Source organism: Antennarius striatus, chromosome 8, assembly GCF_040054535.1.
Source record: "Antennarius striatus isolate MH-2024 chromosome 8, ASM4005453v1, whole genome shotgun sequence".
NCBI lineage: Eukaryota > Metazoa > Chordata > Actinopteri > Lophiiformes > Antennariidae > Antennarius > Antennarius striatus.
In genome coordinates this window covers 11,915,981-11,939,264 of record NC_090783.1, presented here as the reverse complement: position 1 = coordinate 11,939,264, position 23,284 = coordinate 11,915,981, and the positions used below count along the sequence as shown (strand labels likewise).

General features: G+C 41.1%; 1 protein-coding gene across 7 annotated transcripts in view; it reads left to right on the top strand.

Moving 5' to 3' along the window:
• The first annotated feature begins 2,046 nt into the window (after positions 1-2,046).
• The window catches only part of sp2 (sp2 transcription factor), a 29,901-nt gene continuing 8,663 nt past the window's right edge, over positions 2,047-23,284 (top strand). Inside the window, exons 1-5 of one of the 7 annotated variants that reach the window (XM_068321195.1) lie at positions 2,047-2,104; positions 4,243-4,319; positions 6,486-7,271; positions 13,819-14,004; positions 16,043-16,334. In XM_068321195.1, coding sequence (XP_068177296.1) covers positions 2,098-2,104; positions 4,243-4,319; positions 6,486-7,271; positions 13,819-14,004; positions 16,043-16,334 — 1,348 coding nt within the window. In that variant the 5' untranslated portion in view covers positions 2,047-2,097. Of the gene's footprint in view, positions 2,122-2,804; positions 3,121-4,242; positions 4,320-6,485; positions 7,272-13,791; positions 14,005-16,042; positions 16,335-23,284 lie in introns of those variants that run through there. The other 6 variants (XM_068321189.1, XM_068321190.1, XM_068321192.1 and 3 more) reach the window with 6 other exon arrangements.

The following is a 23,284-nucleotide window of genomic DNA, read 5'->3' as shown; positions in this document are numbered from 1 at the left end:
GGGGGGGCCAGGAAAGAGGCCATCTGAACAGACTCATCCGCAGAGCGGGCTCCGTGGTCGCACTGAGCCTGAACTCTGTGGAGACGCTTCTGGAGAGCAGGACCACGTCTAAAGTTAAGGCTATCATGAACAACACCAGCCACCCCCTGCACACCACGTTCTCCAAGCAGAGAAGCACCTTCAGCGGCAGACTGCTTTCACACAGCGCCTCCACAGAGAGGCTGAGGTCCTCCTTCGTGCCCCGTGCCATCAGGGGGTACAATGAGTCTCTCAGCAGGAGCGGGGGGAGGTGGCGAGGTCAGCACGCGGTTGAATGGATTTAATTTAATTTTATACTGTTTATATTTTAATTTTATACTGTTTATATTTTAATTTTATACTGTTTATATTTTAATTATAGTTAAGTATATAAGTCCTGTTAGTGCTGCATGTGTCTGTTAGTATAGTGTATGTCTTGTGGTATGTCCTGTGATGTCAGCGTTTCTTTTTCTCTTGGTGTTTATCCAGTATTTATTTGGTATGTAATTCCTGAGCAGTGGATATGTACAATTTCCTCCAGGATTAATTAAGTATCTATCTATCTATCTATCTATCTATCTATCTATCTATCTATCTATCTATCTATCTATCTATCTATCTATCTATCTATCTATCTATCTATCTATCTATCTATCTATCTATCTATCTATCTATCTATCTATCTATCTATCTATCTATCTATCTAAAATCAACGTTACCTGATTCCATATTTATCGTATATTATCAACAACATTGTTTCTAATATCTTTACGTTTCTATTTATAAATGCAACCGTGAGGTTTTCTTACAAAGTGATACCGAAGTGAAGTGGGCTTATTTTCAGACATTCTGTGTGTATAAGAGATGCAGTATTAATTTTCTTCCTAGTATTAGCAGCTCAAAGGTTAATTAATACATGCAAATAGAAATAGACAGTGACTCTAGCAAATTAGCAATCTTGTGCTAGTGGTGATTGTTTATATCCAACCATTTTTTAAGGCTGGATTCAAGACCTACTGGCTTTATACTTGGGAAATAATGCAGTGTATCCATCCATCTTGTACAACTGATTATCGGACAGGTGGACAAGCTTATCAGGGGTCTGCTGGAGCCTGTCTCAGCTGGCTAACAGCAAGAAGCAGGGCACACCCCAGATGAGATGCCAGGTTATCGCTGGGCCACAAGAAAGACAAGCTATCATCCACGCTCACACTCACACCTATGGACAATTTGGTGTGACCAATTCAATTTAACTGCATGATTTTGTAGGTTGGAGTGAACCGGAGAACCCACACAGACATGGGAAGAACATGCAAATTCTGCACAGAAAGGAATCAGAACTGGAATCTTCTGGCTGAGAGGCAACAGTGCTACCTACTGCGACCAAAAAGAAAACTGCTGTACATATGTAAACAGTTTCCGAGGAGCCTGCAATTGATTTGGGTAGGAGTTAATAGTGAAATAGTTTTCCTTGTGATTACGTATTTTTGACATTATGGTATTAGTACTTCTTTTGTAATTGTAAATAATGATGGGACTACCGGCAGTGAACGATAACAATTATGTCATCATACCGCTGTAAATTCCGTGGTTTAAATTAAAACCTAATCTGTTTATTCTGTTTAGTGCAATCTCTGTAATCCCACATGGAAGTCTTTACCCCATTAGGAAACACAGGACAAATAGACAGCTAACACACATCACTAAATGCATGGGTGATTAACTTGACGGTTCTTATTCTCGTTTTTAACTCAAAATTCATATTGTTGGTCGGAGACGTCAGCAGACTTGACCTGTTGTCACCGGACCCAGCCCCCAACCTCCAGGAGGTTTTTTCACCGGAAACGCCCCTGGCAAGCACGAATTGAAAGCCCCATTGGTCAAACAACTATCCGTGCGCTCAGTACAAAAATGTCACACGATGATTGGCTACTTTGAAGATCAATCACAAATATCTCTCAAGGGTATTGGTCAAATTGTCCGTCGTTTATCCATCTTTTGTCCGTGGATTGGTGCAGCAGCGCGGGCGGATTCCTCTATGGGTTTGGAGTCCAAGGCTTGCGGAGAGCAAATGTCGTCATGAGCGGTGGGTAGGAAACATTGGTGCTTATATTGTGTTGTACTTCCTTTAACATTTTATTTGAGATGGACAGAAAAGCACTGAGTATGATGTGGTACAAGTGTGTCTTAGTGGGACTAGGCCAATTGTGGGAAAACTAAGCGATGCACTTCCGGAAAAGGGCTTCCTTTTCTGCAACGTTATCAAGAGTTGTCTTACTAGCTACGCGTCGGCTAGCGAAATATGCTAATGTTAGCAATGTAGCTACATTTTTTTATTCGGACGTCCATTTATCTCCGACCGTTATTTCAATATCAATAAAAAATAAATGAATGAATTATTTAACAAATTGGCCCTCTACGTTGTTTGGTTACATCCCTGTTAGTCTACAATTGGAATAGCTAGCTTGCCAAGATTGAGTTGGTACCCACAGAAGAGCAAACTAACAGAACGTGTTTGATGGCGGCGCAATTTTGAGGCCACATTCTTACTATGCATTGTAAAACACTTGTGTTATTGGTTGTGATTTTAAAGTTTCTAAAGCAGTGCTTATTGTTGTGAAGCTCTCTTCTTATTGTAGCGACTCTACAATCAACCAGATACGTTTGTATATCTCATTACGTATCTGGAAAAGTGTCCCTGTAGGCTTGGATTTCCACATGTGTACGTTATAAGGTTTGACACTGAAGTTAAGACACCATTAGAAGAAGCTGAATTCGCAATACTTTAATTGAGTGAGAGCGACCATGTTCAGCAGTGAGCAACACCGAGTTTGTTTTCTTTCGTGATAAAGTCCAGTGTTGACAGAGTGGAGTAGGTGGCAGACTGAAGTTGTTGATATTGCTGGAAATAGATTTTAATTTTAATTTTACATGTTTAAAACAAGCAATTTTTTAGTTTATTGTCGTTGCTATGAAGTCGAATTTCATGCACCATTGTTGTATTAGATTCTCAGCTAAGCATTTCTTTTTTGTTTTATTGTTGTTTTTTTAACACACCATGGCACTCTTTGAATCACCAAGATAGGGGAAAATGTACCATTTGTAAGTGCTTAATTAACTTCTTTCCAATTGTGAAATTTTTTGGCATTGCACAGATCATACAGGTTGACCCAATATGTAAACAATGTTCATGTTATTAAGTACAATATAGCATACTATACATTTAAACAAACAATCCAAGATTTGATTTAATTGAGCTGAAATTGAAATTCTTAAACTATTAGTATAAATGTATCGTACTTAATAATTTGAACATTGTTTATTTCAGTTGGTTTACTACATAAAACACATGAGACATGTTGAATTTCCCCTACGGGTGACAAGTAAAGTTAATGTTGTTCAATTAATTTTCATTTTAAAAGTAACACGTAAAATTGAATACAAAACACTGAAAACACTAACTGAAACAGACTACTTGTTTTTGTTTTTTGTTTTATCTCAATTTATTTCACAATCTTCACAGTCACAATCTACTGTCTTTGTGAATGCACGGAATTGCATTCCAGGTTTTGATGACTAAAGGAATAAACTGTGCTGTGAAATAGAGGGGTGTATCACTTGAGCTTAGAGAATGGGCTGATTAGCTGCATACAACTTTGGCAGATACTTAAGATGTACCCTGCGCTTATCTATTGAGCACCCAGCTCCAAATGTACTTGTGGAGTTTTAAAAGAAATATTATAAGCTTATGAATGTAATGTTTTCCTCATACAATGTTTTGGAGTGGAGTTTGGAATCTCATACAGCATATCTGGTTTTGAGTATCTGGGCTGTGTACCACTGAATTCAGTTGAAAAAACTTTACAGGTATTTGTATCCAAGAGGCAATTGAAAGCACATAAATCAGTAAAAATACACAATGAAATAGAAATTAATGGAAAGCATAACTAAAAAGCATTGAATTATTGGTGAAGTCTTGGAATATTCTGCATGATTGGGATGACGACATTATGTCAAAGTGTAAACATTTGCAACTCTGCACACTAAATAATGTAATGACTTAATTTGTGTAATTACTGATGTTTAATTATATGTTGACTACAGCAAGTCTTTGGCATCCTTTTAGATGCTTATAGAATTTAGGAGGAGTGCCCTATGTTGTTTTAAATCATCTTAGCCACTGAAATTAGACACACAATTTTCTGTTTTGTTTGTATTTTACAGAACAACAGGACAGTATGGCCACCACGGTTGCTGTCAATCCCAGTGAATACCTTCAGCCTTCCACCACTTCTACACAAGTGAGTAACAGCCATACGTTACATCCAGCTACTGTCTGCTCAGCAGTTTGTGATTCTTTTGTATTGCACATTGTATACCCTTTTTTTTGGTCAGGTTCATACTGAATGACCTATTTTTTAATGTTTCACATGACCTTTTAGAACCTGTTTGCTTCATAAAACTATTAACTACCTCAAACCTGCAAAAACGCCTTCACAGGACACATAGGAAAAAACACTAAATTAGCAATTGGAATAAATTCCAGTTAATGTATTAAACCATGACATCCTCACAAATTTGTCTTACCTCACACATCACTAATTCCATACATACATTATTATTATTATTGCTATTAATAATAATAATAATAACAATAATAATAATAAGGGGTGGCAGTGGCTCAGTGGTAGAGCTTGTGGTAAAGCGGGTCGTCCAATGTTCCAAGATCAGCTGTTCGATTCCTGTTCCCGCCCAAAAACACTCGGAGTGTGAGCTGACAGTGGGAGGTGTCAATTCACCTCCACTGCCGAGGCGCCCTTAAACAAGGTGCCGTCCCCCTCACAAGCTGCTTATTTGGGGCGCACCATAAAGGAGCTGCCCGCCCCTCTACCTCCCATTGCGTGCTTACAGGCCGCCTTGTATGGGGTTGTGTATTACAAGGGTCTCTACACACTAATATGCATGCGTGTGACTGACTAACATACGAATGTGCATTCTTAATTTCTCTTTGAGGATTATAACAGTACCGGTATTTAAAATAAAATACAAAAAATAAACTAAAGTAAAATTATTAGTAATATTGTTTTTATCCATGTGCTTTCACCCTTCTTACATAATTTAGCTTTAGAGCTTTAGGGTTACAACAGTGACCGCTTTCTTGTGTACCCCAGTATAAAATTTTATGGCCATCATACTATAACATTGGCTTCGGGAGCGAGAGAGTGATGGTGATAAAAGTGTGCCTGGGAAATGGTTATTGTAGGTTCCCTTTTAAGCGACCCATTTGGGGTGTTCAAATTAGAGGAGTCAAGGCATCACAATGCAATGTAAGTCACCATTCTTGCAATGTTATGATTTACGACATCCATTGATTCACAAACGACAGACATATGACCATTAAATCATGACTGATGATATGACCAAGTGTTACCAGAGTTTGACAATAGCAAAATTGTATTGACGAAAGGACTGGTTTAGAGCATCTCCAATATCTCCAACATCTCCATCTTCAGTTCCTGTTGTGTGTTCCCGGCTACAGTGGTCACACACAACAGGAAAGGAAAAGCTGTGAACCAGCAACAGTCTTGTCTTCTTACAGAATACAAAATGCATTGCAGTTTGTTGAATGTGGGGCCGCATAGCCACTACCAGTCAGGATGTCCATGCTAACTCCTGATCATTACCAAAAGCATCAACAATGGGCACATGAGCACCAGAACTTGACCACAGAACAAGGGAAGAATGTTGCCTAGTTGTATGAATCACATTTTCTTTTATATCACGTGACCGGGTGTGTGCATTGCTTTCCTGGAGAACACATGGCACCAGGATGCAAGAGGGCGAGAGTGATGCAAAAGCCTCACACTGCACTGGACTGGATTTCACAAATCTCAATCCAGTCCGGCATCTGTGCAATGTACTTGATGAGCAAATCAGGTCCATGGAGGCCACGCCTCGCAACTTCAACTACTGGTGTATGACACAACAGTGAGCATAACAGCTTATATATTTTTCAGTCCTCCCTAACTGGTTTAGTGATTATCTTTAGTTCTTGATCTTCAAATAACAGACCTCATCTTGGTACAGAATAGTTGCATCCCTTGGGGTAGGCTGCACACCTAAACATGTTGGTTCAACAAGCTGTTACTTCTGCCTGAGGTGTTGCATAGAGTAGTTATGCTCCTCACTAGTGGACCAAACTGACATTATGTTCTCATTGTGTTCAAACAGACATCAGGGTGCAAAATAAAGGTTTCTGGAATTAAAATGCTGTCTGTGGCCTATTGTTGATCAACATCTGGATTTTAAATTGTACTACTCTTAATGTCATTACTTCCTCATTTAATTCTTATTTCTCACCTTTTCCAACTTATTTTTCCCTTATGAGATAACTGTTTTTCTGTAGACAGGTTAATGTGCAGACTATGTTCCACCAGAACTAATATGTTTGACTGTATTTCCTCCAGCAGGACACCCAGCCTTCCCCTCTAGCTCTCCTGGCTGCCACTTGCAGTAAAATTGGCCCTCCTGCTGCTCAGGCTCCTGTCACCACTCCTCCCACGCAACCTCAGCCTCGCAGGCTTCTCCCTATTAAGCCGGCTCCAATTGCTCCTGCACCACCCAAAAATCTGGGTTTCCTGTCAACTAAGGGCAATGTGATTCAGCTCCCTGCTGGCCTTGGTGCCACGCCCCCCGGCAGTCCCATTGTGCTAACAATCCAACAGAGCCCATCTCGCACCAACACCTCTGCCCCCACAAATATTCAGTACCAGGTGGTGCCACAGATTCAGGGTGCACAGACCATTCAGGTAATGCCACAGGGAGGTCAAATCCAGCTTATACCAGGAACCAACCACACCATCATCACCACTCCCATGACTATGCCAGGCCCTGCAGCTGCTGCCACGCCAGTCACGCCACAGAAGACTGCCATCAAGCCATCACCCAAGTTGCGCAAGCCCAACAACTTTTCAAACATGGCACAGCTAACCGGTGGTTTAACACTGCCGCTCAATGTGGCCACCGGTGAGGTAGGAGGCACTCAAATCATCACAGAAACGGCAGCTGCATCTCCCACATCAGGAAAGGGACGACGAGGGCGGAAGAAGAAGGTGGTTGTGGCTACTTCTGGCAATCCTCCGACTCCTGCTCCTGCTCCTGCTCCTCCACCGCCGCCTCCTGCACAGGCTGCCTCCCCACCCCCAGAGCAAATGGAAACTATACTTATAGAAGCTGGTGACAACATTATTCAGGTACTGGCTAACACATACAAACCTGATTTTCTTGATATTCTTACTTAATGTACTGGCTCATACTGCAATAAATGCATGAAGTGTTGGGGTGAATCATCTGACAGTTAACTGTGTGACGTGTTCTGCAGCTTTAGGGACATCTGATTGGACAGTAGTGAAGTATAGTTATACAAATGTTTGCCATATGTACTAGATAGATAGATACTTTAATAACCCCGAGGAAATCGCAAATATCCACTGCTCAGCCAAACACCAGGAAAAAACAAAACAGGACATACCACAAGACATACACTATACTAACAGACACATGTAGCGTTAACGGGACATATATTAAACTATAACTAAAACATAAACAGAGAAATATAAACTAGTGAGAGAATGTAAATGTAAATACAGTGTGCCCTCATTACTTGTGCTTAATGCGTTCCAGGAACCACATGCGAATAGTGAATTCCGTAATATAGATAGATACTTTATTAATCCCGGAGGAAATTGCATAGTGACAAACTTATTATTTACAGTAATTTAAACGTTTATGAACCCTCCCCGTACTGAAATTAAACCAGCCTTCTGTCTGTATTACCTCTTCCTACATTGTTATGGAGTGTTTAAAGCACTTTTCTGTCTAATGGAGGTGCGTTGCGTTCCGAGACTCCCGGAACGCCAATAGAATGCGCATATGGTATCACAGGACTACCTACCAAAAATCGACGATGAGGTAAAGTCTTGAGTGTTGTCACAGTAATAGTCAATTTTATTGTCAAATGTACCATATATGCACAACATGCAGCACAGATAAATTTACAGTTCTGTTAAACACACAGGCAGTAAAAAAACATATTGCGTAAATGCCCGAGGGCACACTGTACAACAAATAGTCTTTGCCTGAAAGAACTAATTAGATCTATTGTGAATGCTGGAATCAGACTTTTAACTACGGCAAAGCTTTTTGAGTTAGGATGGATATTGTTTTTTTGTTTGTTTTTTTTTACATTCGAGCAGTCATCAATAAATAGAAATTTATCACCATACATTATTATTATATTTACTCGTACTTTCACCTGGTGGTAATGTAGCAGTATTGCCAGAACGCGGCAGTAATACACCTGCAGTCTGCTTGCAACCACTTTGAGCACCGCAAGGCAGTGTGCCAGTCATTAATATGACACAGAAGAGAACATTTTTAGTCACATGATCAGTTAATGGGCTATCTGTGTACCAAAGGCCTCAGTCTAATACTATAGCATGTTTAAAGGAAATGAACATGGCAAAATTAAGAGCTTCAAAAAAATGCAGTTGTTACATCCCGCAAAGCAGTAATGCATTTTACTTGTCAGTGTTTGTGTGTCTGTCTGTCCGTTCGTCCACCAAATATCTTCGCAACCGTTGCAGATAGAAAGATGAAACAAAGACCACATTACTCGGACGGCAAAGGGGATGAAAATGAAATGATGACTTTGACCTTGAGAAAACTAGGTCAAGGTCAAATTTCAACTTTTGTACACTCGGAACCAGGATAAGATTGAAAGACGAGGGAGAAGGTCAGTGCAAGACCATAGATCAAATCACTAGCTTTGATCCACCCCAGCTACTCGACATACTACTTATCTATAAAAGTCAGGGTAGTAATAACACATCCTTTCTCCAAGGATTCAATGATTCAGTTAACAGCTTAGACCAGCGGTCCCCAACCTCTTTAGCGCCACGGACCAGTTTCATCTAAGACAATATTTTCACGGACTGCCTTCATTTGCTCAATAATCGTTAATGATGCCAGGACCGCTGTAGTCTAATAATAAATCATCCGCAGTGGCCTTATGTAAAATGCAGACATCAACAGAGAATAAACAAACTTTTTTTCATAAATTGATAATCAACATCTCTGTAAACAAAATAATTGTAATAAATAATTATATTAAAATCTCGATTGAAGTGACTGCACTGACTGCTTTGCGTCATTCCACACAGATGTCACTTTTCAAAATAAAACAGTTTTTAGACTCCGAAATAAATAAAATGGAATTGATCTAAAATGTTTTTCTTTCTGTGCGGTCAGTCCCAAATGACCCTTGGACCGGTCCGGGGCTCGGGGGCTGGCTTAGACCACACAGTCCATCCTAGTATGAGGAGATTTCCGTCAGGCTCCAGAACACAAGGGACTCAGTGATACCATGGCAAGGCATGAACTGAAGCAGGTAGTGACTGGGCCTACAACTGACTCTGGATCAAGTTTGGATCATGTGTACACCAATGTCACATCACTTCATACAAATACATCTGTCAGAGACTTACTGGTCAGACCATGATTATCTTGTACAATGCACCCTCACTCTTTGCGGTTAATGCGTTGCAGGAGTCACACGAAATTGAGGACTCAGCGATCGAGATCAGGATCTATATATCTTATTATTTAGGGTAATTTAAACATTTATAAACCCTCTCCATACTGATATTATACCACCTGCTATCTGTATTACCCTTTCTCACACTCTTATCGACTGTTTAAAGCACTTTTGTGTCTCACGAAAGTCTGAGACTGAGGGAACGGACTTCCGGATGCTGTCAGCCAATAGAATCCGCGTACGGTATCACGTGACTGCCTATAAAAATCCACGATGAGGTGGAGGAGCAATTGTTGATGCGCGAGGGTGTACTGTACTGGTAATTTAATATCTAAGAATGTATGACCGCTAAATGACAAATAGAATGCACCAGTTACCTGTTGGATCATGGGTCTTTTATTAAATGACCTTGACCTATGAAAGAAGCTCAGAGTAAAATTTTGAATTCAGGGGTGTCGCGGGATGTTGCAGTCTCTGACTGCCTAATTCTTATTACATCACCACTTCAAAGCGGTGATGTATTGTAATTGTCAGTGTTTTCATCCATTCGTCCATCCGTTCAATTTGAGATGGAGCTTTTTAAAAGCACAGTCATTGTCATCCAATCCAAATTTATTTGTTAGGCAGTTTACAACAACCACAGTCGACCAAAGTGCTGTACAGACGAACGAATTATAGATTATGTCTCAAATCATTGAAAACATTCATGAGGTCAGTTTTTTAATGAGGTGTGATCAAATTTAAATGGAAATTGGGATTTGTAAAAAAAAAATCTGTACGTATGTGTATATCTTCTTTTCCTTTCGGCTTTTCCCTTCAGGAAATCTTCAATATATATGCATATACATACAGTCAAACCTCGGTTTACGAACGCTTCTGTTCTCGACCAAATCGGTTTCCGACCAGAAAATCAGAGAATTTTACGTCTCTGAACTCAACCAAAATTCGGCTCTCGATCAAACCGAAAGAAGCCGAGTGTACCTGAACGCGACTCACTCGGGAGCCGAGCGAACTTGAATGCCCAGGATGCTTCTTCCGTAGCGCATTCGTGTTCAAAGTTCGATAGGATATCTTTTTTTAAAATAAAACACAGTGTCTATTTCTACCCTTTTTTATTTATGGTGAACAGTATACAGTGCAGTTTATTGTGTAAACCGAAAGAAGCCGAGCGTACCTGAACGTGACTCACACGGGAGCCAAGCGAACTCGAATGCCCAGGATGCTTCCTCCGTAGCGCATTCCTGTTCAGAGTTCGATAGGATATCTTTTATTAAAATAAAACACAGTGTCTATTTCTACCTTTTTTTCTTTATGGTAAACAGTATACAGTGCAGTTTATGGTGTAAACCGAAAGAAGCCGACTGTACCTGAACGCAACTCACTTGGGAGCCAAGCGAACTGCCCAGGATGCTTCCTTCGTAGCGCATTCGTGTTCAAAGTTCGATAGGATATCTTTTATTAGAATAAAACACAGTGTGTATTTCTACCCCTTTTTATTTATGGCAAACAGTATACAGTGCAGTTTATTGTGTAAAATAGTAAAACAATACTTGGAAAAAGTTGTTTTTTAGACTTGGAACGGATTAAAATTATTTACATTAATTATAATGGGAAAAATAGTTTTGGATTTCGAACAATTCGCTTTTCGAACAGCCTTCTGGAACGGATTATGTTCAAAAACTGAGGGTTGACTTTATATACTCTTGTGAGGAAGTAGTAAAAACAAACAAATGCCTTATTTTCTGTACGTACATGTTTACAGTGGTATTTACAGTGGTATTAATCATTTGACAGCATAAAGAGGACTTGCATAGAATGTCTTTTTTTAGTCAGGGCTTTGAACCAAAAAATTTTGCCAATTGGTTTGTTCGGAAAAGAAACAGGATTACAACGTTTCCGGTATGGACAATCAGAGGGAAGATGGAGAAGTTACAGCAGCTTATGATGCAACAGAGCTTCAAGGTTTCAAAGTTTCAAAGCAGGAACTCTGCTCTGAAAATGGTTGGCAGCCAATGAGTTGATGTCTATATCAAACAGTTTTTAAGATTGACCGGAATTAACAGGTTACTATTATTTTGAATCATCTTCTCCTTTCGGCTTTTCTCTTCAGGGGTCGCTACAGTGAATCAGTTGCCTCCATCTAACCCTGCTTGCTGCGTCCTCTTCTCTCACATCATTTACCTTCATGTCCTCTTTCACTACATCCATAAACCTCCTCTTTGGTGTTCCTCTAGGCCTCCTGCCTGGCAGTTCAAACCTCAGCGTCCTTCAACCGATATATTCACTATGTCTCCTCTGGACATGTCCAAACCATCTCAGTCTGACCATTCTGACTTCTAACATGTGCTGTCCCTCTGATGTACTCATTCCTGATCCTATCCATCCTGGTCACTCCCAAAGAGAACGTCAGCATCTTCATCTCTGCTAACTCGAGCTCTGTCGCCTGTCTTTTCCTCAGTGATACTGTCTCTTGGCCAAACAACATCGCTGGTCTCACCAGTTTTGTACACCTTTTTATTTTAGCTGAAACTCTTCTATCACACATCACACCTGACACTTTTTTCCACCCGTTCCATCCAGCCTGTACATGCTTCTTCACCTCTTTTCCACACTCTACATTGCTCTGGACTGTTGACCCTAAGTACTTAAAACTCTCCACCTTCTTGATCTCTTCTCCCTGTAACCTCACTCTTCCACTTTGGTCCCTGTCATTCACACACATGTACTCTCTTACTGCGGCTAACCTCCATTCCTCTCCAGGAAAAACCTCCACCTCTCTAGCTTCTCCACTTGTTCCCTGCTCTCACTACAGGTCACAATGTCATTTGTAAACATTATAATCCATGGGGATTCCTGTCTAACCTTGTCTGTCAGCCTGTCCATCACCATCGCGAACAAGAAGGGACTCAGAGCTGGTTACTGATACAGTCCCACCTCCACCTTGAACTCCTCTGTCACACCTACAGCACACCTCACTTCTGTCTTACAGTCCTCATACATGTTGTGCACCGCTCTCACATACTTCTCTGCCACTCCAGACTTCCTCATACAATACCACAGTTCCTCTCTGGGCACCCTGTCATAAGCTTTCTCCAGATCTACAAAAACACAATGCAGCTCCCTCTGGCCTTCTCTGTACTTCTCTATCAACATTCTCAAAGCAATCACTACAACTGCAGTTCCTTTTTTGCCATAAAACCATACTGCTGTCACTAGGCTCACTTCTGCCTTTAGTCTAGCTTCAACTACTCTTTCCCATAACTTCATTGTATGGCTCATCAGCTTTATTCCTCTGTAGTTGCCACAACTCTGCACATCTCCCTTGTTCTTAAAAATGGGCACCAGCACATTTCTCCTCCATTCCTCAGGCATCTTCTCACTATCTAAGATCCTGTTGAACAATCCAGTCAGAAACTCTACTGCCACCTCTCCTAGACACTTCCATACCTCCACAGGTATATCATCAGGACCGAGTGCCTTTCCACTTTTCATCCTCTTACTTTTATTTAGAATATCAGATTCTAGTCCATAACATAAAAAAATATAAACATTTCTGGTTTTCGTTTGATGAACTGGTTGGTAGCCCTGCTTTTAGTACAGAATAAACTTGACAAACTTTTAACTTTTTGGCATTCATGGTCTCTGATCCACTTTGTCCCAATTTGTATCCCGTGATTTGTCGCACTGCCGTCTAGGAAGCAAAAAAATCTATTTATGGAAAATTCTGGTTGCACAGTATAGTCAGGTAGTCAGCTGGCACATGCCATTGCTAAACTTAGATGTTTAACTACCTTAGTAGTATTGTTGTCATAGAAGAGTATCGTGTGTCAACTCAATTTTTAAAAACATTTTTTTCAAACAGCAGCAAAGTTGATTAACTTCAATGTGCTTGTTAACAGACTGGCGATTGTATGAATAGGAAATGATTTAGAACAGTGAGAATGCGCCAAGCATTTCAGTTCTAAGTTATTGAAAACCTCTTTGCCTCAGGGGAGTAACACTGTCCCTGAACCCCCATCATTTGTTGAACATTAATTGCTCAGTTGGAAAATTGTTTCTCTTTTGCCAACCTTGTACTTTCGATTCATTTATGCTGGGAAGGGGGTCAGAAGTGATTGATGGCCAAGAGACTTATAGCCTGACTACCTCAGGCTAACTTTTTTTACCTTACGTTGCAGGCTGGTAACAACCTTCTCATCGTACAGAGCCCTGGGCAACCAGCTATGGTGCAGCAAGTCCAGCTGGTCCAGCCAAAGCCAGATTCTCAGGTGGTTCAGATCCCCCAGCAGGCTTTGAAAGTGGTGCAGGCTGCATCTGCAACGCTACCACCTGTCCCACAGAGACAGTCAGTCTCCTCAAACCTGCAGGTCTCCCATACTGAACCAACACAGGTATTTGTTCAAACTCTTTAGACATACAGTGGTATGAAAAATTATCAGCTCCCCCAATAATTTTCCAGATTTTCCGTTATAAATCCCTAGTGGTTTGGATCAAAAATTTCAGTTATTTTTATCATATAGCAGATGAACACAGTGGTGTTTGAGAATTGTAATGAAGTTTGTAGGATTTACAAAAAATGTGCTATAATTATTTAAACAAAAGTAGGCAGGTGCAGAAACTTGGGCATCCCAACACAAAAATTACACTAGTATCTAGTACAGCCTGTTTTTGCGGAAATAACAGCCTCTAAACGCTGTCCATAGCTTCCAATGAGGGTCTGGATTTTCAGTTGAAGGTATTTTTGACTATTTGTCTTCACAATACTTCTCCAGTTTGGTTGGTTTGATGGTTGCCAGCATGATCAGCCTGCTTTAAGTCAGACCACAAATTTTTGACAGCATTTCAGGTCCGGGAGTGAGATGGCTATTCCAGAACATTGTACTTGTTCCTTTGCATGAATGCCTGAGTAGAATTTGAACAGGGTCGCTGCCCTGTTGTTGTATCCAGCCCCAGCGTGACTTCAACTTTCTCTGATTCTTAAACATTGAATCTGCTGATACAGAATGGAATCATGCAATCTTCAATTTTAACAAGATTGCCATACCTGCACTGGACACACAGCCCCACAGCATGATGGGACCACCACCAAATTTTACTGTGGTTAGCAAGTGTTTGTTTTGGAACACTGTTTTCTTCATCTGCCTTGCTTACCGCCCCTTGTTATGTCCAAATAACTCAATTTTAGTTCAATCAGTCCAGAGCATCTCATTACAAATTACAGCTGGTTTGTCCAAATGTGCTTTAGCGTACCTCAAGTGACTCTTTGTGGCATGTGTGCAGACAAAGCTTTCTTGCAGATAGAGCATTCCTTTGTGCAAAGTGTGCTGAATAATTGAACGATGCACAGTGACACCATCTGCAGCGAGATGATGTTATTGGTCTTTGGAGCTGGACTGTTCTCACCATCCGTCGCCTCCGCTTGTCTGACATTTCCTCACTACATTCCTTACAGTGGATCCTTCCCCTAAACTATTATGTTGAACAGTCTTTGTTTTCATTTTATTTGACAGTTGTTTTGAGGCTCCGCTGTTGCCACTCTTATTAGTAAAAGCGAAGAGGACATCATCTTACAATTGGCCACCGTAAATACCCTTTCTCATGATTGGCTTCACCTTTGCATGTAGTTCAAGGGTCAATGAGCTCATTAAACAAATTTTGTGTTCCAATAATTTGTTCTAAAGGTATTCAAATCAATAAAGCAACATGAGTGCCCAAATTTATAAACCTGCCTACGTTTGTTTGAATAATTATTGCACACTTTCTGTAAATCCTATAAACTTCATTTCACTTCTCTGTCTGTTATATGATATATTTAAATGAAATTGTTGATTGGAAAAACCATTAATTTCTAAAAGAAAATTTGAAAAATTATCAGGGGTGGCCAAACTTTTCCTACCACTGTATTTGCACCTTAAAATTAGGTTGTTTTTTTTTACAGTACAACATTTTCTGACTTTGTGCTCTGACTCATTCAGCATTGTTGTCATGTAGTAAAATTATTTTACCAAATGAAAATCATTAAATATAACTGGGGTTGTAACGATATGAGATTTTAAAAATGCAGTGTACGAACCAGACAAATCTAAATCAAATCTTGATTTGGTGTTCAGCTTTTTGCATTCTAAAGAGTGCAAATTTTAAGTACACTTGCACAGAGTTTGGGGTTTTACACTGTCAGGTGTATGATATACCATTTATCCCAAACAAGCACTAATTTTCATCAAATTCTCTTGTAGGTTGAGATGCAGACGTTAAATGAAACAGAACACCTGTATAGGAGTTGTATTTGTTTTTCAATTCATTTTTCAATATTCCCTAAAAATATCAAAAAACTTCATTTTTTTTTTGGTTTCTACAACAAAGTTGTAAAAGCAGCACACTCTAGTTTAAATGGAACTTCTTACATTCTACTGACATTGTTTTACTTAGATCCTCTTCAGAACAGGATTGGGTGAGTGGCAATCTGTTCAGCTCCAAGATCCGTTACCCACAACAGTGACTCCCACCTCCTCTGTCGTCACCACTACCACGTCACCAGCAGTAAGCACCAAGAGGACGCTAGCAGGAGCTCGTAAGGAACGGACTTTGGCAAAAATTGCACCAGCGGGGGGGATAGTAGCTATGAACACATCACAGATTTCAGCAGCGCAGGCAATGCAAACGATAAACATCAATGGAGTTCAAGTTCAGGGAGTTCCTGTCACCATCACCAATGCAGGGGGTGAGTTGATGTTTGTTTACAATGAGAGTGATAGTGAATTTGAATTGCATGACATGAAATGTAACATTACAGATTATAGGAAGTCCTCAACCTACACACTCAATTGGTTCTGAAACGCTCTTCGTAAGCTGAATTGTTCAAGTCTTTGTTTATTAATTTCGAATCTATAATCACCACTTGAGGTCATTTAATGCCATTACTGCTCTAAATAAAGCACTTTTCCCTAAGCCTTACCAGAAACAATGACAGAAACAACAAGTAAATGAAATAAAACACTGTAGTAACGTAAAGTAACTTTAGAGTGAAGGAAGAGGAGGAGGAGGATGGGGAGTTATTGTCAGTGAGAGGCAGGGTTGTCATCGGAGAGATTGTCGCCATTATCACTATCATCACTTACCTCATGCTTCTTGCCAATACTACTGGCACGAGCCTTTGCTTTATCAGCCACAATAAACTTTAAAGTATCCAAGGAGGTACGAAACCTGGTGCTCTGAGATGTTCTCAGAGATATTTACAAGAACCAACTGGTGGAGATTAGTGTTGAAGATGCGCACCGGTGCTGCTCGGCAGGGGTGCGGCAGTAAGGGGAACTACATTAGTCAGATATGGTGGCACGCAATGGTTTGCATCTACAAATGTTTGTAAGTCAGATGTTTGAATCTTGAGGACTACATGCACTTCAATTATCCCCTTGAGATTTACAGAATTGTATCATTCAATTTTCACGTGAACTACATAATGAACAACACAAATATATAAGCAAAAAGCATGTATGGAAGATACCACCCACTAGCCAGCAGGACCATTAAATAAAAGTAATTGAGTAGTATTTTTTTGACAAAACAAAACAAAATTTGGACTGATGTGACCATGTCCAGGCAACAGGAAGGATATACCAGCAGTAAACACGGGAGGTTGACTTGCATTGTCATTCCATATGAAATCAGTTTTGAGAAAGCTTCCTAGAGGATTTCTTCAGGACCACCTGATTTTGTTTTTTGGTAAGTAAATTTAAGGAAAACATGCAAAATGTTACCTTCTTTGTGTCTTCACAGGTTTTAGGTCCTCAAAGAACATGAGTGACACAAAATACAAAACTATTGACAATGGAAAATACAAATGATTACAGATTTAACCTTATTTATAATTGACAATAATACAAAGACAACATTTCAAATCCTGAAATGGAGACAATTGTTTGTGTAATTTAAATTCTCATATAGAGTTTGATTCCAGCAACACATTTCAGATAACAATTTGTAAGCACAATGTTTTCTCATAATTGATGTACAGTTTTATCATCTTAAATGAGTTCCAGCCCAGTGAAACCAGCACTGTTTCTGGATCCGGTTTATGGGTGGTTTACCTCTTTTGTGTAAAGTAAAGGACCTGTTAGTTGTGGATGCAGCAAAAAAAATTTGTTCACAAAAAAAGGCTTTTAGACATCTTCCTGAGAAAATGCAGTGGTTTTTATCATGGCAGAATCACATCTGTTCTAACTGTGGTGGGCCCAAAGATCATGGTCATCTTGTTTTGGTTTTCATTCGTTTGGTTTTGTACACAGATTTCTCTAGATTATCTGAATCTTTTAATTATACAGTGGTACCTCTACTTACGAAATTTCTCAGCAGGAAAATATTGCCTCTAGTTTCGAAGACATTCCGACTTTCATGTACCACCGCTGTATCCGCTGTAGCGGGTCACGGGGAGCTGGAGCATATCCCAGCTGGCATAGGGCATGAGGCGGGGGACACTCCGGGCACAACACCAGTGCAACGCGGAGCCACATACAAAGACATAGAAACATACACTCGCTCCTATGGGCAATTTGGGACGGGCCAATTAACCTGAAGCACAAGGGAAATGCAGGAGTTTCAACCTTGCCCCAACAGAAGAGGTTTGATGGGCTGGGCAGAATATCATAGACCGACTGAATGAGGAATTTCATGGGGAGGGGTTCGGCCCTCCACAGCTCGTTCCACAAGATCTTTCTGTCCGTGGCTTCCTCCCATGTGGTCCACACACCCTGTTGCCCCAATCCCACCCACTGGCTTGTACGCTGCTCTTCGATTCCGGCCCTCACCTTGAGCTGGACCTGGTTCCGCCTCATTGCCCTTGAGCTTGTTGTACTGGGTTGTTAGAATGGTTCCCAGTCCTGCACGGCTGGTAGCCACCGCTCCCGTAAGTTCTTTGTGGCACAGCTGTGACTCTGCCAGGTCCACGGATTCCTTCGCCCTCCTCTTTCTGCCGGTCCTCACCTCAATTCCTGCTTGGGAAACCTTTGGATCCTTGGATTCCCTGTACTGGAGAACCTCCCTCGCTCTGGCGACCATAAACTCATCAGTAAGGCTATTGATGGGGAGCGTCAGCTTGTTCTTGTTGCCATAAAGGGCGATGCTGCTTAGGCTTCTAGGCAGACCCAGCCAACATCGCAGGCGGCTGCTGACCCTCCTCTCAAACCCTTCCACAGTGGAGATGGGAAACTCATACACCAGCAATGGCCACAGAATCCTTGGCAGGATGCCATGCTGGTATACCCACGCCTTGAATTTCCCCGGAAGACCTGACTTTTGTACTGCAGTCAGCCAACTCTCCAGCTGTTCATTGGTTGCCCTGATGGAAGCGGCATCCTTTAGGGAGCAGTCGGAAGGTTTTTCTGAGGCTCTTCACAGGTTTCTCTGTGACTGATGGAATGTGGGTACCTCCTAGAGAGAAGTGGAAGCGTTCAGTCACCTTGCCTCTCTTCAGGACTAGAGACCTGGATTTTTCAGGCTTGAAGCGCATCCTGGGACTGACACTGTTGTTGCTGTCAGGTTGTCCATAAACGCGATGGGGGGCTGACGGATTCCCGGCTTGGATTTGGGGCCTCTGCACTCTGGCTCGGCAGACTTGACCAGAATGTTCATGGCCAGGGCAAAGAGTATCACTGAAATGGTACATCCGGTGATGATCCCTTTCTCCAGGCGTTGCCGCTCAGATGTGACTGTGCCAGAGGTGAACCTCAGGCAGAAGCTGTTGTAGTAAATCCATGATGAGGACTTTGATGTTGCAAGGGACATGGTGCCTCTCCAATGACACCTCTACTAGCTTGTGGGGTATGGAGCCGTACGCATTGGCTAGGTCCAGCCATAGTACAGCTAGATCTCCTTTCCCCTCTCGAGCCTCTCTGATCAGTTGTGTCACCACGCCACTGTATTCAAGGCACCCTGGAACCCCTGGGATACCCCCTTTTGCACAGAGGGGTCGATGTACTGGTTCTTCAAGAGGTAGTCTGACAGCCGGTGGGAAAGAATGCTGAAAAATATTTTCCCCTCGACATTAAGCAGAGAGATGGGCGACTGTTCCCCTCCTCCAGATCACCCTAAGGATCTTCCACAGACGGTGCAGAAGCTTGGGGCACCGCTTGTACACCAGGTAAAGTACACCATTGGGTCCAGGTGCTGAGTTGTTTCTAGCAACCTTGATCACCGTTTGGACTTCTCTCCAACTGGGAACCTTGGTGTTCAATTCAGTGGTTGGTGCAGGTGGGTCGATCAGGGCTCTGCATTCACCTAGGTCGTCCTCCCGGGCTGCGTCACTGTAGGTGTCATGAAGGTAGATGTCTACTTCTTCTTTGGAGCATGTGAGCTGGCCACTGCGCTTCTGGTCTAGCAGCTGTTTGGTAAATCCGAGGGGGTTAGCTAGGAATGCAGCATGTCTTTTGGCTCTCTCCTTAGCCCGCCTCCTATGCCACTCTGCTCGGCGGAGGGTCAGCAGCCTCTTCCTAAGGACATCACGTAGTTCTAATCCTAACATGTATTTGTTACATGTTTTGATGCATTTTTATGCTTTATAGAACATTTCTGTCTGAATTTTTGGGGGCTTGGAACGGATTAGGGCATTTGCATGGAAAACGAGTCTACTTACGAAATTTTCTACTTATGAAATTTATTCCAGAACCAATTAATTTCGTAAGTAGAGGTACCACTGTATTATGTACTGTATGCAAGGATTTTCCCAATGATATTTTATTTTGAGAAACATAGTCCTAAACAGTCTTTCAGAGTACTGAAAGACTGAAAGTCCTCTGGGACGCTTTTATTTTTTTACTCAATCATGGTATAAACCTGCTGAAAGTTATCTTCATTAACAAGGTGTTCCCCAAAATGTTACAACGTTTTCAGTCCTGTGCCCTTTCCAAAACTTGGAAGCATTTTTGCACATCAGATTCAAATGGGCATAAAAGAGAAATTGTCATTTGACATACAAATTATCACAGGTCCTTATTTTTGTTGGAAACAATTATGTACATAATGCAGATGTTTTGCAAAGAATTAATTTCCCATTGTGTTTACTTAATAGATCTGTTGTACCCTTTTACTTGGGGAAAGCAAAGCATAGTAGACAAAGTGAGGAACAATACACTGCATCATGTTCAGTTATAATTTTGAGCTTGACTTTGAGATATATTTGACACAAAACGATCTTGTCCTTGTGCAGTTTGTGAAAACAATAACATGAAAGAACATATATGGAATTTTATGCGTAACATAGAAAAGGGTGATAAAACTTTTTGGGTCTGCTGTTAGTGTTTTAAAATTAAAAGAGAAAGTCTTTCAGAATCGTTCTTCTGTTTGGGCAGGTCAGATTTGATAACAATCTTTCATTGAACAGCCCAAAGTATTGCTATTATTATACCTCTACAATACTTAAAACAACAGTGCAAAAATATATTTCCCCCATGAAAACTAAATTAATAAATCTGCAAAATGGCACTGATAACTGGTAACTTAGACTTAACACATTAGTGCCTAATTGTTCCTTTAATCAACCATTTTCACTAGTATGAAGTTGTCAGGTAACTTTCAGCTTTTAACGTTAAAATGAAAATAAATTCCAGGACGGTGGCACGTTGGTGCAGTGTGTAGCGCTGTCGCCGCATAGCAAGGTGGTTTGGGTTTGCACACCACACTGTGCGAAGTTTGCATGTTGTCCCGTGTCTGCGTGGATTCTTTAGGGGCTCTCCGGATTCCTCCTACCTCCAAAAAAACCCCCCATGCACTTCAGGTTAATTGGCCAGTCCCATATTGACCGTAGTGTGTGAGTGTGTGCGTGCATGCTTGTCTGTCTCTGTGTGGCTCCGCGGTACATTGGCGTCATTGAGTGGTGAAGGAAAATGGATGGATGGATACGTAAATTTCAGGAGATAAGGAAGAAAATGAAGGTAAAATACATGAGACTCTGAATAGTTGCAAACCTACACTGCCCAGGACAATTAAGTGATTGCTTAAATCAGTGAGTAATAAACAAATTACTCAAGTTGAAAGATGTTACTTATGTACAATTTTTACTTCGTTGAGAGCAAAATGATGTGAGGTGACCTCTTGGACAACGGTAGTAAGGGTAAAGTTGACTTTGAAGTCTGTGCAACCTTCCAACGGTTTGCTTTGCCAGACCAACACAATTTCAACGTCGACCCGGTTTGACTAGTAGATGCAAGGTATAATTCAACACGGCATCTCCAAATGTTTACAGGCTGTTTTTAGACCAATTAGTTTAAAGTGGGTTATTTCCGACGACACAGTGGTTGGGAAATACTGAGATAAGTCAGTCAAACTTCATTAATAGAATTGCAATATTTCACTATGTTTTGCTACGTTATCGTGATGTTTATCTTTTGTCAGGTACCTTTTTTTTCTTTAGCCAGGTGCCGCGAGTTACTGATATGTTACACAGAGGCTGTTCGCCCGTACCAAAACCGAGTCGTTCATGAAGAAATTAAGTTCTATAATGCTGCAAGTGATTAATTAAATGCCAGAAGACTGAACTGTCTCCGGTGCTCTCCGCAGGCTGCTCTCCGGTCAAAGAACAAGTCAGTAAGAGCTGGCACTTCGGCAACACCCCCTGACTACCGTAGTCAGGGGCTGTAGTCCAGCCAGACTACCAACCAGAGTGTCCCCTGACGGCACCCCCTGGTGGCGTAGTGTGGCATGACTGCAGGCCAGACTGCTGGCCATTTTTCAGCGATCTTGTTTTTAACCAATATTAAGATTAATCCACATGTAAGGAGCATCGGATTGTAAGGCTTATGGTTTATGAGAAAATTATAGGCTTTTTGGTGTGCCTTATAGTGTGGAAAATACTATATTTCTAAGTATCTGTGACAAGATGCTTTTTCTACAAGTGGAGATCCTTGTAATCATTATTCGAAGACATGGCTGACCTAAAATTCTTCCAGGAATAGGGCAAGGGCTCAAGGATTCAAGCAAAATCCAAAGTAAACATCCATGGTTCAGGCCTGAACTGGTGTTCAAAGTACAATAGTTTCAGGATTCATCTGGGTTAGTCTTAAGTTAATTTCCTACTTGTTGATGTAGTATCTCAAATCATCACATTATTTATGTAGTTAAAGTCAGTCAAGTCACATAGTTTTCCATTAATTGGCATCAGTGTTTTTGTTCCTTGCATTTTTAGTTTTTTCATGTTGAAGTATCATTGATCGAGGTACTATATATTTTTTCATTTAGATGCTTCTGATAGAGCAAGTGTCAGGTAGCCTTTTTCACCACTCTGCTAATGTTTTTCACCACTCTGCTAGACCACTACAGAGCTGCATAGCTATAGTAGTACCTGGATGTTTATGGATGTAATGAAAGAGGACATGAAGGTAGTTGGTGTGACTGAAGAGGATGCAGAAGACAGGGTTAGATGGAGGTAACTGATTCGCTGTGGCGACCCCGAAGGGAAAAGCCAGAAGGAAAAGAAGACGTACCTTGAGATATGAGCTCCTCGACATGAGTTTTTGAGATGCAAGCCGTCACCCTGTCCATACTTTTGTACGACATGCGGGCGAAAATCTGAGATATGAGCCATGTTTCAGGACACCACTGCTACTTGGTGGATGGATACAACATAAGCTGAGAACTCATTCTGGTTTGCGGAGTAAAGATGAAGCTCGTGTGTTTCATGAC